Source organism: Phacochoerus africanus, chromosome 8, assembly GCF_016906955.1.
Source record: "Phacochoerus africanus isolate WHEZ1 chromosome 8, ROS_Pafr_v1, whole genome shotgun sequence".
In the NCBI taxonomy this organism is placed as follows: domain Eukaryota; kingdom Metazoa; phylum Chordata; class Mammalia; order Artiodactyla; family Suidae; genus Phacochoerus; species Phacochoerus africanus.
The window spans coordinates 74,442,468-74,461,181 of record NC_062551.1 but is presented as its reverse complement, the minus strand read 5'-3'; the positions used below and the strand labels follow the sequence as shown (position 1 = coordinate 74,461,181).

Genomic DNA, 18,714 nt, shown 5'->3' with positions numbered 1-18,714 from the left:
TCCTAAACTACAGCTCATGGCAATGCCAGATCAACCCACTGAGCGAGGCCAGGGATCGAACCCACAACCTCGTGGTTCCTAGTCGGATTTGTTTCCACCGAGCCAGGACAGGAACTCCCTGCGCGCTGATCTTAAACATACCTTTTTTTTTTCTTTTCTTTTTTCCAGCTGCACCTGCAGCTTAAACATACATTGAGTTACATGTAAATTCAATTGTTTACAATGTGTCCATGGTCAAATCATCACCTCATGATATAAGAACTATCCATAATCATCACACATTAAAATAGTTTATTTCTGTTTCCAGTCTGTAACATCCTTAAAACAAAATAACATCAGCTTCAGTGCCTATTCACGATACAAAACAAAAACAACATAAAAAAGACACCATTTGCCAAATAAGTTATTTGTTCCTAAGAGTATCAAAAGTGCAAAATATTCACCTTCTTTTAAGTCTTGAAAGTACGATCATCCTTCTTGACAAACTGAACAGACAGATTCAGCTGCTGCCACGCTGTTTGTTTTCAAGGGACAACATCAGGTAGTTGGATGTGAGCAATGTTTCATCTGTGAAGATGCTGTGCATCAGCTTTTCAAGAATTTTGCTTAGAAAAAATATTTTGAGTGTTTGCTCCTAATCCCTTTTCCCAAACAATGCAAGTCACTTGAAACACACTCAGATCCCATTTCTTTTATATCAGGAAAACATTTATGTATTGAATGAGGAGGAAATCAACCTATTATTTGTTTTTGTTTTGTCTTTTCTAGGGCCACTCCCGTGGCATATGGAGGTTCCCAGGCTAGGGGTCTCATCGGAGCTGTAGCCGCCAGCCTACCCCAGAGCCACAGCAATGCGGGATCCGAGCTCTGTTTCTGACCTACACCACGGCTCACGGCAACGCTGGATCCTTAACCCACTGAGCAAGGCCAAGGATCAAACTCGAAACCTCATGGTTTCTAGTCGGATTTGTTAACCACTGAGCCACGACGGGAACTCCTCAACCTGTTATTTGAAAACCGCAGCCAGATTTTCATGGTCAGTGATGGCGGCGAGACCGTGGTGCTAAAGTCGGGACAGGCTCGCTCACTGGAGTGCTGCTTCTCTGGAGCTGATGAACTCTATGGTAGACGAACTGTGCTGACACCAGGGCAGTAAGAAAACATTTTTAAAATGGGCTCGTGTATCCACGAATCCTTGTTTTTAGGCCAGTTTTTGTCCCCATCTGCTAACCGTGACGCAGAGTCTGTATCAACCAGAAATACCTACCTCTAAAAACATCAATGTCATCAGTTTCAAGATATTCGAAGACAAGGAAGTTAACCTCACGCCAAAATTGGGTCTGTGTGGTCACACATATGAGTAAGAGAAATGGTAGCCTTCGCTTTGCAAGGCAGTGGCTCATACATTCAACACAAAAGTAAACAAATTCATGGAAACAACATTTAGAAGGAAAGGCTTGGCTGGTCAAGGATAAAGGTCAGTTTAAAACAAAAGCTTCCTAGTGTCCTCTTGGGGAACATATCTGCCGGTCCCCAAAGAGATCTGTGGATCTTTTGAGACTGAAATATCTGCCAACGACGTTTTTACCATTATTACTTGCCTTTCTTAGTACAAAGGAAAGGTGCAGCTATGGAAGGTGACTTTTATTTTAATAATACACTTAAAAAATAGAAGTTTTATGGCTGCACTCGTGGCACATGGAAGTTCCCGGGCCAGGGACTGAATCCAAGTCACAACTGTGACCCGTGCAGCTGCAGTAACGCTGGATCCTTTAACCCACTTCGCTGGGTTGGGGCTTGAACCTGCACCTCCGCAGCAATCTGAGCTGCTGCAGTCAGGCTCTAAACCCACTTCGCACCATGGTGGGACAATTTTTTAAAATGAACAAACCTGGAGTTCCAGTTGTGGCAAAACCAAAACAAATCCGACTAGTATCCATGAGGGTGTGGGTTCAATCTCTGGCCTCGCTCAGTAGGTTGGGGATCTGGCGGTGCCAGTGACGGCTGTAGCTGATTCCACCCGCTAACCTGGGAACATCTATGTGCCACGCGTGCAGCCCTAAAAAGCAAAAATTAATCAATCAATTGAAAATTTAAAAAAGCTATTTGCACTGTATCCTGCCTGGAGTTCCCATTGTCTTGGCTCAGTGGAAACGAATCTGACTAGTATCCAGGATGCAGGTTCAATCCCTGGCCTCGCTCAGTGGGTTAAGGATCTGGCATTGCCGTGAGCTGTGGTGTAGGTCGCAGATGCAGCTCGAATCTGGCATTGCTGTGGCTGTGGCTGTGGCCGGCAGCTACACCTCCGATTAGACCCCCTGGCCTGGGAACCTCCATATACCACAGGTGCATCCCTAAAATACCAAAAAACCACAAAAACCAAAAACCAAAAAAAAACAAAAAACAAACTTGAGGAGTTTTGGTTTTTAGAAATCAAGGTCAGGAATCCCATTAGTACCAGAAATTAAAAAATATAAAAGCCTACCACTGAATCAAAATACTACTCATATAAGCAACTTGGCCACAAAAGATGCAGAAAATAATTCTGAGGGTTTGGTGCATCACGGAGCCAATCCTACCTAGGCCAGGTGCCATGAGCTATCACAATCAAAATAAACATCCATTTTTAGAGGATCATGTGGAAAAATAAAGCCTGGCAGTGATTTATTCTTTTTTTGTTTTTATTGTTTTTTCAGGGTTGCGCCTGAGGCATATGGAGGTTCCCAAGCCAGGGGTCGAATCAGAGCTGTAGCTGCCAGCCTACGCCACAGCCACGCCATATCCGAGCTGCGTCTGCAACCTCCACCATAGCTCACGGCAATGCCAGATCCTTAAATCCACTGAGCGAGGTCAGGGACCAAACCCAAGTCCTCATGGATACTAGCTGGGTTCGTTAACCACTGAGGCACGACGGGAACTACATTTCTTTATTTTTTAAAATAAAGCTGTATCATGATAGAAGACTAGGAATTTCTGGGCTCAAATAATTTATGACTTGCTACTGTAGCTCAATCCAAGCGGCTTAGTTTAAAGCAATTATGATTAAAGAGAATACTAACCTATTTGGTCCCATCACTGATTTTGACCCTTCACTTCATAAAAGGGCAATCTGTTTTGACATCTGAACTCTCTGAGGTTTTCCAAATTCCACTGGTAGTTTGCTCTAAAAAGAAAAGGTCAATTCTCTAACTGGCTGGTATGAAATGGCATGGAGTCCACTGGTCACTGCAGCTCCATGAACTGGGGTCCCGATGACAAGTCTGACCCTGTTACTGGTCAAGCAGTTGCTATGAAAACAATTAAGGAGTTCCTGCTGTGGCTCAGCGGTTAACAAACCTGACCAGTATGCAGGAGGATGCAGGGTCGATCCCTGGCTTCACTGAGCAGGTTAAGGATCCGGCGTTGCAGTGGCATAGGCCAGCAGCTCAGCTCCGATTCAACCCCTAGCCTGGGAGCTTCCTTATGTTGCTGGTGTGGGCCTGAAAAGACAAAAAAAAAAAAAAAAAAAAAAAGTGAAAACAATTACAATGAGACATCAAAACATAGGCCAGAAGCTCGAAGTGAGCAAAAAGGAGTCTAGAATGTGCCTTGGTTCTTTTGTCACAAAAGAGGACTTCAAGATACAGCACTTTGGGGGTAACAGTGTTCAAAATACACCTGCTGAGAAATTTTAAGTTCCATGATACAAAGACATGTCTGGTATTTTACTAAAGAGACATCCCTGGAGGGAAGAGGTTCCGTGAGCCGGACTCATGGCAGGAATAATGTGTCTTCGGTTTAACATCTACTGGCTTTAGAGCAGCTGATCTCTAGGTTCAGAGAACAAGACTATGGGTTATGGCTCCTGATATCCATCCCCTAAAACTGACAGAGGAGAAAGGCATCTGCAAACATACATGAGAATGGCTCGAGGTCATTACAGTACTTCTCCCTGTGCGGAGCCCTCCCTGGTGGAACCCCTCCCTCCCCGGGACACTGAGTGCTCGGGAGGCGGCGGACAGGACGCTCACCAAGGCAGCGCTTCAGGCGTTGCCCAGCCCTCCCTTCTCTCATCTTGGGAAGAAAAGCAAACTTAGGTGGAGAACTGCCGCTCATCCCTACCCTCTGAAAACCGTGGCTGACAAGCTACTGGAGGGAGATGCCCCCCAAAAGGACGTGTGGCCATTTACTACCAGAAACACCATGAATGTCTGATTGCTTGGAACCAGGCCTCTTTCAAGACGCAGGGTCCGGAAGCTGCTGTGTGGAGTTCTGCTGTTACAGCATGCACCGTGGCAGAGGGACCGAGGCGGCCAGGTGGTGGCGGGGGGTGGAGGGAGGGGACAAATGACCTGACCGGCACACCAGGCTCTCTAGGTTCCCTCCAGGTTCTGTGGCAGGGCTGAGCCCTGTGCTTCTCCCACAGCATGGAGACAGGATGCGGGGGATGGCGGGGAGCATGTGGCGGGGACCACAGAGGAGAGGGAAAGAGCAGTCTATTTTAAAGAAGTGCGGCATTCAAATGGGGAAAGAAAAACCCAAAGGAAGATATTTTGATCTAGGGAATTCAACGAGGGGTGTTTTCACTCCTCGGTCAGAAGAGGACAAAGGAGAGATTCTTCTAGCCATTGTTCTGGAAGAATAATCTAAAATCTATACTCTGTCAGTTGTGATCGTTTGAGTCCTGCAAATACCTGTTCACAGAGGCCTGTTTAAAAAGTTGGAAGAGTTCGAGTCTCTCTGCGAGGTCCTCTCAGTCTAGGTCAGGCCACGATGGGATATAAAACCTCTGTAAGGAGCCTTCCAGCAGCCGTTCCATCCATAAGGACAATTTGCTCAGTTTTCCTTTGATGGGCTTGGATCCAAGGCCACTGGAAGATTTCCCTCGAGATTCACCCAGATGGAGGGAGGCGTCAAGGTCGCTGCACGACCCCATGGCCTCCTCCTCTTCGACTGTCTTTTGGGGCTTGAAGAGGCAGAAGTATTTCTTGTGGCCATTCAGAGCCAGCACGTAGCCAGTGTAGTCACGTTCCATGAAATGCTTGTCGTACTGGTTTGGGATCGGGGCCGCGTCTTGAGCAAATTCTAATAAGTACTCTAGCCATTCTCTGTGTTTGTCTAGACTCAGGAAGGAAAAGTGTAGGCAGCTGCTCCTGTAGGAAGGGCAGAAGGAGGATTTAGGGCCTTTCCCGACACATTTAATCACAGGGAGCCTAAGTTCCTCAATCACGTTTCCAAGGATAGGAGAAGGCTTTGGATGGACGGGGCCCGAGTACAGAAAAAAATGAAGGATTTCTGCGGGAGCCCAAGGACTTCTACAACCGCGGCGACGGCCACTCATCCATTTCCCTGACCCTTGCCGGGTGTCACTCATGTCACTCCCTGTGTCTGGGAGTTTGGGAAAACACACACGAGCTAGAGAAGAGTTTCCTGAAAGGGCTCGGAAGCAGACTGAGTTCAGGCTCTTCCGTTCAGAACCAACAGCCAAGGGGAAGAAAGGTCCCTGCGTGTCGGCTTAGATGTCTGGCCTGGAAAGGGCACAGCCAACATCTCGCTGCGTGGAGAAGGCCCCCACAGACGAAGCGGACATGTCCCTCCTGTCTCCTCCTCCTCCCCTCCGCCCCCCCGGGCACGGCGAGCTCACCCAGTGAACGTGTAGACCTCCAAGGCGAATTTCTGCAGCAGGCTGGTCTTGGTGGAGCTGGACAGGATGAGGACCACGTTCATGTGGCCCGGCCGCAGGCGCACCAAGTTGCTGGTGTACGTGACGTCCGTGAGCTCTGTTACCTCCACAAAGCCTTTTTTAGGAATCTTGCTGTGGAGCAAGAGGAAGGAATTAGGATCTTGCAGGATAAGGGGACGCATTACTTTCAGAGGGAACGGCAGAAGAAAACGCGGTGTTCTAACTGGGCTAGGCTGGTTATTTGATACTCCTGAGCCTGTCGCATGGGCGGGATGGGAGCGGCCCCAATTCAGTCACCCTGGGCCTGCAAAGAGCAGGGCGGTGCTGCCATCCGTCGGTGTGGGAGCAGCTTGAGGACAGCAGGAAGGCTGTCCACACGGTTATGGTGACGCACGGGTCTCTGCTTAGGCTCATCTAGCATCTCCCTGACCTGCTTCCACGCTTCCTGCCGTCGATCTTCAGTCTGAGACTGAGAATCTGAGGATACTGAGGAGACACCCAGCCCAGGTCCAAACGCCCAGATGGCCTCAGTCAAGGCTCATCGTCTGACTAGACGTCCCTAAACCCGCCTCTCACGCAAGGAGGGGAACCAGAGCACCCGGATGACTGGACCCTGGACGCTGCTTGGCCTGCTGGTCTGTGCCGAGGGGGAGGGGCCTGGCGTCTGGTTATAGCAACCTGCTGGGTTCCTTGGTGAAGCTGGGCTCCGTCTTCCCTGTCTTAGCGTGGGCTTCCTCTTTATCTGGAGGGTTTGACTCTCGCTCATCGTTCGAGTCACTAAAGTGAGAAAAAGGAGTTTTACAGAAAAGCACCCGAGGAGGTTGGGGCGCACCCTTCAGACGAGGCCCTCAGGAGCCACACAGAGGCTCTTACCTGAAGGCCTGGATGATGACGGTGCCAAAGAGGATGAAGAGCGCGGAGAAGACCAGGGACAGAAGGGGCATCATTTCCCGCCTAGAAGGAAGTTCACAAGCTCTGGTCAGCTCTACAGGGTAGCTGTGACATGTCAATGAATGGTTTTAGGTTTCTTCTCTCTGGCTCAAAAAAAAACCCCTCTAACCAACCCCAAACAAAAAAGCTTCCAAGGAGTTCCCATTGTGGCTCAGCAGTAACAAACCCAACTAGTATCCATGAGGATGCAGGTTTGGTCCCTGGCCTTGCTCAGTGGGTTAAGGATCCGGCATTGCCATGGGCTGTGGTGCAGGTCACAGATGCAGCTCAGATCCCGAGTTGCTGCAGCTGTGGTGTAGGCCAGCAACTGCAGCTCCAATTTGACCCCTAGCCTGGGAACTTCCATATGCTGCAGCCTGAGCCCTTAAAACAAACCAAAAAACCCAAAAAGCTTTCGTATCAATAAACACTTTCTAATTTCATACAAAAGAGGTTTTCTGGGGTGGTGGGTGAAAGCAGAGATTTTTTTCCCTCATTGTTCTAATTCACAAATAATGTATTAAAAAAGTTTGTTTTGTGTCTCAGTACAATAGTCTGTGCTGAATTCTGCAGAAGGAAACACTAAGAAGGGGAACAAAGGATTTAAGCTGTGAACATGGAGGAATGTTCCGAAGTTAAGGGTAGTATCAGTTGACAAAGTTTGTGGAATTATGTTCTTTCCTTTTATTCATTTATTTTCTGGCCAGGATAATTCAGATGTGGCCCAGAGGGGGTGGAGTAGGGAGGGGAAGTGGACCTCTCAAGGCCTTCCCTAGGACTGATGCTCTGAATTCATATTCACCCACGGACACCCATCAAAGGCCTACTGTTTTTCAGGAGCTGTGCTGGGGGCCAGGAAGCACAAACACTCGGGAGACATGGTTGTATTTCGGGAGCTCATGGTCTTAACGGGGTGGGAGTGGTAGGCCCCTCCCTTCCCGTATTAACTCATCATATAAAAAACGGGAAGTTACTGAAAGAAAGAAAAAGGGGAACAGTTGTTGGAAGTACGTGAGCCCTCTTTCCTTTGCCTCGATGGAATCTACGCTCGAGTCAAAGAAGAAAGGACTCTCCCAAAGAAAAACAGCGGTCCTGGCAGTGACAGAGAAAAGGCAGTTGAACCTGGCAGCACTCGTACCAGTTGTTGTGGAAGATGCTGTCCCAGCAGTCTGAGATGTAGTCAGAAGCAGAGTAGAGCCACCGAAGGAGAAAAATCTGTTGAGGAGGAAAATGGATGGCGGTCAAGGCTGGACCCTGGAGGGAGAGGTCCCCGTCCCCAACACGGCCCTGGTGGCGGAACCCCTGCTTGGGCTCTGGGGGCTGAGGAGCCCTGCCTGGTGCCTGCTGTTCCGGGCCACATGCTTACGGGGGCAAGTTCATCGGTCAGGTCGGGGAGCACAGCTTCCGAAGACAGAAGAGCTGGGTCTTTGCGCAGCTGGTCAAGATAACCCAAAAGGATGAACTTATCACTCTCGCTCCCGGTCCATGGATCCTCCAGGGTTTTATATACTACCCTCCCTGCTGTGTTGCGCCTTTCTAAAATAGACACCTGGGAGGAAAAGAGAGGAAAAACCATTAGAGTTCGCGAAAGAATGGTAAGCTGTTGTTTTTTTCAGGGAGGATGCCAAAAAGAGTCTAGTGAAGTTGGCAATAAGCTCAAGGACAGATGTGGGCGAGCACCCAGTGTCTGCAAGAGAGTGAAACTTCTCTGACAAAACAATTAACTTTACGATGACGTTTAAAAGTTTTTGTTAAAAGTTCTGGGAGTTGCTATTGTGGCACAGTGGAAATGGATCCGACTAGTATCCAAGAGGATGTGGGTTCGATCCCTGGTCTCCATCAGTAGGTTGAGGATCTGGTGTTGCCGTGAGCTGTGGTGTAGGTCGCAGATGTGGCTCGGATCCCAAGTGGCTGTGGCTGTGGTGTAGGCTGGCAGCTGAGCTCCCATTCGACCCCTAGCCTGGGAACCTCCATGGCAGGTGAGATCAATCAGGATGAAGTCAAAGAGGCAGAAGTACAGGAGGGAAACTATTACTGGTAGCTTAAGGACACCAGTGAAAAGGAAACTGATGCTCTTTTCTTTACCCAGAGGAAAGATGTTTTTTGTGAAGGTCCAAGGCTATCTAGGAGATGAGGTCACCAGGGTAAAAGACTAGTTTGAGAGTGGTTTCGGGAGTTCCCGTCATGGCGCAGTGGTTAACGTATCTGACTAATGAACCATGAGGTTGCGGGTTCGATCCCTGGCCTTGCTCAGTGGGTTAAGGATCTGGCGTTGCTGTGAGCTCTGGTGTAGGTTGCAGATGTGGCTCGGATCCTGAGTTGCTGTGACCCTGGTATAGGCTGGTGGCTACAGCTCCGATTAGACTCCTAGCCTGGGAACCTCCATATGCTGCAGGAAGCGGCCCTAGAAAAGGCAAAAAGAAAAAAAAAAGAGTAGTTGCAACGAAGTCCCCTGGTGGCCTAGAAGTTAAGGATCTGGTGTCATCACTGCTGTGGCTCAGGTCACTGCTTTGGTGCCTGTTTGATTCTGGGCCTGGGAACTTCTGTGTGCTGCAGGTGCAGCCAAAAAACCCCATCCAAAACAAAAAAAAAAAGGGTGCTCTCCAAACAGGCTTCAGAGATTTCTGGATTTCCTGGAATCTATGTTCAAAGCTCCTGAGGAGGAGGACACAGAATTGAGTGCCCTGTGCTTGTGAAGAGCTCAGATGGGGTGAAAACCCAAGACTCACCGCTGATTTTCCTCGAAACGCGTCGCTGTCTGGTAGCAGGGTGTCGGCAAACTCCTGCTGCCGATTGCTGTAGACGTGCACAAACCTCACTGTGTCCTGCGTGTTTGCGAGGGCAAAGGACAGGAAGGCCTCGAAGGGCTGACTCAGCTTGGTAGCCTCGGCGGTCAGTAAAACCACACAGTACCTGCACGTCAACAAGAGAAGACCTTGTAACTCACCCCAAGGCCACGGCGAGAACCCGTGCTGGCAAGGGAAGGTGACCGAGCGAATGAAACATTTCAGTGTGAAAGGTGCTGGGGTGTCTCTGGTGAGAGAAGAGCTCCAAAGACCTGCCTCTTTCTAGACTGTGATGCATTCTCCCAGCCACTTTCCACAATAGAAATGTCTTTGGAGGCGACAGTCACTGAAGCCCTGATGCAGAAGACCTTTTCAGAGGCATCTGTCCTAGTTCTTCCACCGCAGGAAGGGCTGGCTGAGCCTGTCTCTGACCCGGGCCACTGGGCCCCACTCTGCACGGCTTCCTCTGCAGTGGTTCCAATGGAAAGTTCGTACAGTTCCTCACGCAAGCACGCGTTCTCCCTGCACCACCGAGCACTCACTATATACCAGGTAAGGGGGACAACGTTCCTGCCCTCGTGGAGCTTACATTCTCATGGCAGAGGCAGACCACAAATAGATAAATCATGGCAAGTGGGGACAAGGGTCATGAAAAAAAAAAAAAAAAGGAGAGAGTCCAGAGTGGGCTGGGAGTCATGCTCCATCCAATCAGGTAAACGTCACCTGGGAGGGTGACGCTCGAGCAAAACCTGAACGCGATGCCACAGGAGGAAGTGGGGTCAGAGCATTCCAGGCAGGGAGCGCCACAGGCGCAAAGGCCAGCGATGGAGAGGGGCCTGACCCAACTCACAGCTTCAGGGGAATCACTGGCTGCTGGGGAACCGCTGAGGGGGTGAGAGTGGAGTGGGAGCAGAGGCGCTCAGAAGGCTAACGTGGTGGACCTGACGAGAGGGGGCCGTGGCCTGGCTAGGGTGGCAGTGGTAACAAAGGTGACAAATGCATGGATGGGGGATCTTTTTTGAAAGCTGTGTACATAACAACCCTTAAGGCTTTAGGACTGGGTGTTCTCTTGTGGCTCAGCTGATGAAGGATCCACGGCTGTCACTGCAGCAGCTTGGGTCGCTGCTGTGCAGAGGGTTTGGCTCCTGGCCTGGGAACTTCCAAATGCTTTAGGTGTGGCCATTGAAAAAAAAAAAAGGTCCGGGGATCAGTTGCTTTATATTTAATCAAAGCCTTTTTTCTCTTAGTCTACAAAGGAATCTGAAAACTCTGAAAACACAGGGAAATTTTCTTATTTTAAACAATATTTTAGTTTTTCTTCTTTTTGGCTGTGCCCATGGCATGCAACATGTCTTGGGTCAGGGATCTAACCTTTGCCACAGCAGTGACCCGAACCACTACAATGACAATGCTGGATCCCTAACCCATAAGGCCACCAGAGAACTCCCCCCACCCCCAACTACTTTCAAATAATGTGATCAAAATGTTTTCCTTTCATATCAGGCAGGCACCTTTCACAGATGAAATCACCCTAAATTTAAAGGCACTGATGCATTAACCTGAAAGAGGTAACGCACTTCCCCTGGATTTCCAGACTTTTTAAGAGACTCTGTATGAACGAGGATGCCTCAGCCTTGCCTTTCCCGGCTACTGATTTTACCATTTTCTCAGGGTCCTCACTCCGCTGCTGTTTCGTCATTAGCCTGGCTCTTCTCCGAGGCCTCCAAAGGCTCACCCTGGGTGGAACACACTGGCAGGAACAGTGATACTCACTCCATGAGCGACTCGGGCTCTCCCTGACCCCTGGCAAAATCTACTCATCCTTCAGGGCTCAGCTAAAGGGTTACGTCATAGGGGATCTTCTCTGGGACACCCAATAACCTGGCCCCCGGGCTGATCTGCCCACTACCATCATAGTGGTTCACTGACATCTGTGGCTTGAAGAGTAAACTCTTCAAGTTGCCTTGCAGTAAAGGGCGACCTGCCTCTCGGCTGCAATGACAAGCAGGGCAAAGCCTTCAGTCCTTACTTCCTCTGCCGGTGAGACCGCTTCACAGGGCAGAGTTCGTGGAACACCTTCTGGCTGGTGAGCCTGGCTGCCAACAGATACTTGTTTTGGGAGATAAAGTCGTCAATGACCTGTTTCTTCACACCTCGGGCCTGGAGAAAAACCAGGAGACAGTTGACTCTTACTCAGTATTCTCATTGAAAAAAGGGCTTTACTTAGACCTTAATAAAAAGGTGGCTGACCCTGGCTACAGTAATACAACCAAGTAAGTCAGACTTGTCTGAGCAAATAAGCATGGGTGATCTATTTCAACAATATAGGCTAAAAGCAAGAATGCAGCTGTTTCTGGTCAAAGAAAAAAATCAAGTGCCCGTTCCATAGGAGAATTTTTGTATACTTTTTTATGCTGGCAGATTTAAAGAGTCAATAATTGTTAATTTTTTTTTTTTTTTTTGCTATTTCTTGGGCCGCTCCTGCGGCATATGGAGGTTCCCAGGCTAGGGGTCTAATCGGAGCTGTGGCCACCAGCCTACGCCAGAGCCACAGCAACGCGGGATCCGAGCCGCATCTGCAACCTACACCACAGCTCACGGCAACGCCGGATCGTTAACCCACTGAGCAAGGGCAGGGACCGAACCCGCAACCTCATGGTTCCTAGTCGGATTCGTTATCCACTGCGCCACGACGGGAACTCCCAATAATTGTTAATTTTTACACAAATTTACTTCCATTCAAGATTTGTAGCAAACTGAATAATTAAAAGTAAACTCCAGGTGTTCCTATTGTGGTCCAGTGGAAACAAACCCGACTAGTATCCATGAGGATACGAGTTCAATCCCTGGCCTTGCTCAGTGGGTTAAGGACCCAGTGTTGTTGTGAGCTGTGGTGCAGGCCGCAGACGTGGCTTGGATACTGCCTGGCTGTGGCCGTGGCGGGCAGCTGTAGCTCTGATTCCATCCCTAGCCTAGGAACTTCCATATGCCTCGGGTGCAACCCTAGAAGCAAAACAAAACAACTCCAAAGTAACAATGTTACTAAGTATAAAAGGCAGACTACAAAATTATATGATAACTACTTTCTTATTACTAACTTTCATATGTTTCAAAGGAGTGAAATTATACATACATATATAACAAGTTCTCTGACCATAATTAATCTAGAAATCAATATGAGGTGTAAACCAGAAAATCCCCTTATGTTTAGAAATTAAGAAACTGAATAACTTATTGAGCTGAGAAACGTTTTATCAGCTGTAACAAAATATTTTGAATTTGAAGTGACTCATGAAGATACTATTTATCAAAACTTCGGGATACAGATAAAGTAGAGGGTTTATGAACCACATTCTGAAAACCTCTGTCCTACAGAAACTCGGGGGAGTTCCCTTATGGCGCTGAATAGACACATTGGTGCTGCTGGGACATGGGTTCGAACTCTGGCCTGGGAACTTCCATATGCTGCAGGCGTGGCCGAAAAAAGAGAAATTTGTGACTGGGTACAATGGGATACATGTGATGTCCATGGCACCACTGGTCCTAAAGCCCCGAAATGTCCCTTAAGGGAAGAATGAATAAACATATTATCATGTGGCCATAAACACTGTACAGCAAATGAAAACACATGAACTAGAAACCACGGGCGTTACACTAAGTCCCTCGCCACTGGGAGGACTTGGTTTACGCTCAGAATTCATTTTTATATTTATGAATTTTATCTTCATTCAAGCTTGTAAAGCATCCATTTACCAGTAATTTTGTTACTGTATTTGATATACAATTTTCCCCAGGGGATAAATAAATAACAACTCTCCAGAGTACAAGCCATCACTAAAAAGCAATTTAGGAAATCTCCACAGATCACTTTTGGACAGGGATGATCGTCTTTCCTCTTCCACAACTGGCCTTTGTTTGCTTCCTGTCTCTCGGCTCCTTTTTTTTTCAGGGCCGCACCTGTGGCATGTGGAGGTTCCTGGCCTAGGAGTCGAATTGGAGCTGTAGCAGCCGGCCTACACCCAGAGCTGCAGCAATGCAGGATCCGAGCCACATCTGCGACCTACACCATAGCTCACGGCAACGCCAGATCCTTAACCCACTGAGGGAGGCCAGGGATCCAACCCGCAACCTCATGGATCCTAGTCGGATTCATTTCCTCTGCGCCATGATGGGAACACCTCTCGGCTCCTTCTTAGTTGCTATCAGGCACCCCTCTTTTTATTTGCTGGTAAACTGTCAAGTGCTTTGTCTTGGGCTCCCTTCTCTCCTTGCGTTACATACGATGCCTCTAACCATTCACTGATGACCCACAGTTGTCCAGCCCAGATCCTTCAGCTTTCCTAAGACCCCGAACCCCTGCCTAAGGGCCACGTCCCCGGAGCTTTCCTCGAGGTCGTTCTAAGTCACATGCCTCAACTGAACTCATTACCTTCTTCTTAAACCTGCTTCCTTCCTTCCTATCCTCTTTCCCTGTCTGGTTCTGCTACACACACCGTCCTTGCCTTAGTCAGTCTCAGGAACCCTTCTACGTTCACGTGGCACCCAGAGCTTACCCTACATCCAAGGAGACAGCTACTGCACTAGGTGACAACTGCCTGCCAGCCTTTCTCCCGCCCTGACTGTGAGTCAAATACTCCGGATGTCAAAGCTGTTTTGTATTTAGTGCTCAGCAGGCAGGCAATGAATTTGGTGAATGAACAGAATAAAGGATTTTGCAGAATTTATCTTCTCATTTTAGCCGCCTATAAGAGAAAGTATCAAAGCATCCTTGTTGTTTTTTAAAAAATAACATCAAAAATATTCAAAAATGTTCATTATAGGAGTTCCCATCATAGCTCATCGGAAACAAATCTGACCAGTATCTATGAGGACGCAGGTTCGATCCCTGGTCTCGCTCAGCGCGTTAAGGATATGGCACTGCCATGAGCTGTGGTGTAGGTTGCAGACGCAGCTCAGATCTGGCATTGCTGTAGCTGTGGTGAAGAACGGCACAGCTCTGACGCCTAGCCTGGGAACCACCTCCATATTCTGTGGGTGTGGTTCTAAAAAGAAAAAAAAAAAAAGTTCGTTACAGAAATTTTTGAAAACCCAAATATTGAAATAATATATAATTTAGCCATCAAGAGATAACCACTGATGTTTTGATGCATTTATTTCTAGTTTTCTATTTGTACACGTTACAAAATTAAGACGAGTGTATAAACTGCATACACGATTCTATATCCTTACTTTTTAACATTATGTTCTGAAAATTAGCCCTATTATCAAGTATTCTTTTATTTATTTATTTATTTATTTATTGTCTTTTTTTTGCTATTTCTTGGGCCACTCCCTCGGCATATGGAGGTTCCCAGGCTAGGGGTCCAATCGGAGCTGTAGCCGCCGGCCTACGCCAGAGCCACAGCAACGTGGGATCTGAGCCGTGTCTGCAACCACAGCTCACGGCAACGCCGGATCGTTAACCCACTGAGCAAGGGCAGGGACTGAACCCGAAACCTCATGGTTCCTAGTCGGATTCATTAACCACTGCACCACGACGGGAATTCCTCAAGTATTCTTGAATTGCCAGTTTATTTATTTATTTATTTATCTGGTGTGCCTATGGCATGTGGAACTTCTTGGGCCAGGGATGGAACCTGAGCCACAGCGACAATGCTGGATCCTTAATCTGTTGAGCCACTGGGAAACTCCTAAAATTTTTTTTTTTAAATTGAGAAACAATTCATATAACAGAAAATTAAACATTTTAATGTATAATCCAGTGGCAATTAGTACATTCACAGTGTTTGTAACCTTTACCTCTATCTAGTTCCAAAACATTCATCACCTCAAAAGAAAATCTGACTCATTAAGTGATCACTCTTGGGAAGTTTTGCACTGATCTCCTTGATTAGAAGCAGCTCATTAGAAATTAAAGATAACAATTCCTCTTATGTTGGTTACAAATACTTCCCTTATTGTTTAATTTAAAAATTTTAAGTATTTATTTATTTATTTTTGTCTTTTGTCCTTTAGGGCCACACCCACGGCATATGGAGGTTCTCAGGCTAGGGGTCCAGTAGGAGTTTTAGCTGCCAGCCTACACCACAGCCACAGCAACGCCAGATCCGAGCCATGTCTGCAACCTACACCACAGCTCAAGGCAACGCCGGATCCTTAACCCACTGAGCAAGGCCAGGGATCGAACCCACAACCTCATGGTTCCTAGTCATATTTGTTTCCGCTGCGTCACGATGAGAACCCCCAATTTTTAAGTATTTATATAAAAATTTAAAACTTATAATCAAGTTATTAAGATTTTCCAACAAGATTTTCCTCACTCCTTTTAGCTCTTCCCTATCTTAAGATGAGATAAATATTCACTGTATGTTCTCTGAGTTAGTTTATGGGTTTTTCTCTTTTCCCCAGTAATTTTAATGACATTTATTTTTATTTTAAGAGCAAGATCAAATAACTTTTATTCACCTACAAGATCTCAATACAGTGAAAGGCCAGTTAAATGCTTTTATTGTGATTCAGAACCCATGCACTTTTGAATATCAAATTATGAAAACTAAAAACTTCCAAAGGATTAACAGGATGAAATCAAAGCTAGTGTATGGGTTTTTTCTTTTCTTTTCTTTTTAGTGCTGCACCTGTGGCATATGAAATTCCCAGGCTAGGGGTTGAATCAGAGCTGTAGCTGCCGGCCTAAGCCAGAACCACGGCCACTCCGGACCTGAGCGTTATCTGTGAATGATGCCACAACCTACGACAACGCCAGATCCTTAACCTACTGAGTGAGGCCAGGGATCGAACTGGCGTCCTCATGGACACTAGTTGGGTTCTTAAACTGCTGAGCCACAACGGGAATTCCCCCTTATTCTTTTTTATTACTGTTTTATATCTAACTCTTACATTTGATTTTGTAACTTATTTTAGAATAAAATCATTGATTTTTTAAAACAGGAGTTCTTTTGAGGTCAAAGATAATTATTATTTATTATTTTAATTTTGTGGTAAAATATAGAGAACATAAAATTTGCCATTTTAACCATTTTCAAGTGCATGATTCTATGGCATTAATCATTCACATTCTTCTGCAACCATCATTGCCATTCATCTCCAGAACTTTTCACCTTTCCAAATTGAAACTGTACCCGTTAACCATTAACTCCAGGAAGTTCCTGATGTGGCACAGCGGAAACGAATCCGACTAGGAGTCATGAGGTTGCAGGTTTGATCCCTGGCCTTGCTTAGTGGGTTAAGGATCCAGCGTTGCCGTGAGCTGTGGTGTAGGCCGCAGACACTGTTCAGATCCTGAGTTGCTATGGCTGTGGCATAGGCCGGTGGCTACAGTTCTGATTGGATTCCTATCCTGGGGAACCTCCATATGCCACGGGTGCGGCCCTACACAAAAAAACACTAACTCCATATTTCTTCCTCCCCAGCCACTGGCAACCACCATTCCACTTTCTTTTTTTTTGGCTGGGCACATGGCACATGGAAATTTCCAGACCCGAGCTGCTTTAGCGACAATGTTGGATCCTTAACTCACTGCGCCACCAGAGAATTCCCACAATTCTACTTTTGGTCAAAGATTATTATTTAAGCAAAATAGTACCAAATCATATTTTAAACTTTTTTTTTCCCCCTGGTCTTTTTAGGGCCATACCCATGGCATATGGAAGTTCCTAAGCTAGGGGTCTACCTGGAGCTGTAGCCCCCGGCCTACGCCAGAGCCACAGCAACACGGGATCTGAGCCGTGTCTGGGACCTACACCACAGCTCACGGCAACCCTGGATCCTCAACCCACTGAGTGAGGCCAGGGATCGAACCCGCAACCTCATGGAAACTAGTCAGGTTTGTTACGGGTGAGCCACGAGGGCAACTCCTTAAACAAACACATTTACAAATTCTATGCCTCTGAATGAAGACAGTAAAGCTCCTTTCTTCTCCTCGCCTGCTTTGTTCAATTGTGCTGTTTCTTTCTATGCAGACCTGAGATAGAATGAGAGGGCCGTCATGAAACAAGGTCATACTCACATACCTGGATAACATCTGCAGGCTTGTGTATGTGTTCTTTAAAGATCAGGATGGTGGGGGTGTAGACATTGACATTGTACTGCCGCGCCATCTCTTCCGCCCCCCTCAAGCCGACGTACACATAGCCGAATGACAAGTAGTCTTTGTAGGCAAAAGCAGTCAACTGTTAGGGCATAACAGAAGGGAAGACATGAAACAGATACCAGAGCATCTAAATGACAAATCAATTCTTTCTTTCAGTTACAGCAAAATATCCCTCTTGCTGAGTTCCGTGTGGGTGGGAGGTCTGAGGACTAGATGCACCCCGACTGTGTAAGATGGCAGTGACCAGGCCAACGCTGGAGCGCTTTCCTCTCCTGCCTCATGTCACAGGGATAATCAGAGGTGCACTAGTTAGAAGCATAGTTGAGAATATCATTCAGAGAGCAGGTCTGGAATCAGGCTTCAGGGGAAGCAATTTCCACCACGCTGTAGAGAGACCCTGGCTAGGTTAGACAACCACTCTAAGCTTCAGTATTTTGCTCTGTGAAATAGGGATAAAAATCAGTATCACTGGGGTCTTTTGAAGATTAAATGCTTTTATGTGTGTGGGAAGCCCTGACTCAGTAATAGCATCAGTACGTACTCAATGTCAAATAAGGCAAATTTTTGGTCTTCAAATACTTCTCAGGGGATGAGCTATTACTCACAAAAAGGACCATCACCGAAATGACAAAACATTAGCCCAGCCACCTAAAGTACCTTGTATAGCAGCGGGACAGCGGGCATTTGGTCAAACAGAAGGACATGTGGTTTATTCTCCTGCTGCCAGCCAGAGAGGAATCGGACATAGTTTTTATTTGTAACCTTAAATTGAAAAGAGGATGTTAGTTTCAAGATTTAATTCTTTTTTTTTTTTTTTTTGTCTTTTGTCTTGCAGCCTCGGCATATGGAGGTTCCCAGGCTAGGGGTCGAATCGGAGCTGTAGCCACTGGCCTACAGCACAGCCACAGCAATGTAGGATCTGAGCTGCGTCTGCGACCTACACCACGGCTCACAGCAATGCCAGATCCTTAACCCACTGAGCGAGGCCAGGGATCAAACCCGCAACCTCATGGTTCCTAGTCATGTTCATTACCCACTGCGCCACAACAGGAACTCCCTCAAGATTTCATTCTTAATTTGTCCTCATTTAGCTAAATTAAAAGAATGGAGATGCAGATTCTCTATTTTCATGTGTTCCAACTCTTACAGACTAAAATCATAATCTTTTCTGAAACAATTACTAACCATATTATTAAAAAAACTGAGTTTTGAAATTGTTTCTTGCT

General features: G+C 47.0%; 1 protein-coding gene across 2 annotated transcripts in view; it reads right to left on the bottom strand.

Annotated features, from left to right (window-relative positions):
* Positions 1-4,502: 4,502 nt before the first annotated feature.
* Positions 4,503-18,714, bottom strand: part of DNAJC16 (DnaJ heat shock protein family (Hsp40) member C16) — a 35,390-nt gene continuing 21,178 nt past the window's right edge. For both annotated transcript variants that reach the window (XM_047792061.1, XM_047792062.1), the window contains 10 exons: positions 18,146-18,250; positions 17,409-17,567; positions 11,408-11,538; positions 9,322-9,505; positions 7,959-8,141; positions 7,731-7,807; positions 6,536-6,616; positions 6,341-6,439; positions 5,624-5,794; positions 4,503-5,132 (listed from right to left, as the gene is read on the bottom strand). In XM_047792061.1, the coding sequence (XP_047648017.1) occupies positions 4,733-5,132; positions 5,624-5,794; positions 6,341-6,439; positions 6,536-6,616; positions 7,731-7,807; positions 7,959-8,141; positions 9,322-9,505; positions 11,408-11,538; positions 17,409-17,567; positions 18,146-18,250 (1,590 nt within the window). In that variant the 3' untranslated portion in view covers positions 4,503-4,732. The remainder of the gene's footprint in view (positions 5,133-5,623; positions 5,795-6,340; positions 6,440-6,535; positions 6,617-7,730; positions 7,808-7,958; positions 8,142-9,321; positions 9,506-11,407; positions 11,539-17,408; positions 17,568-18,145; positions 18,251-18,714) is intronic.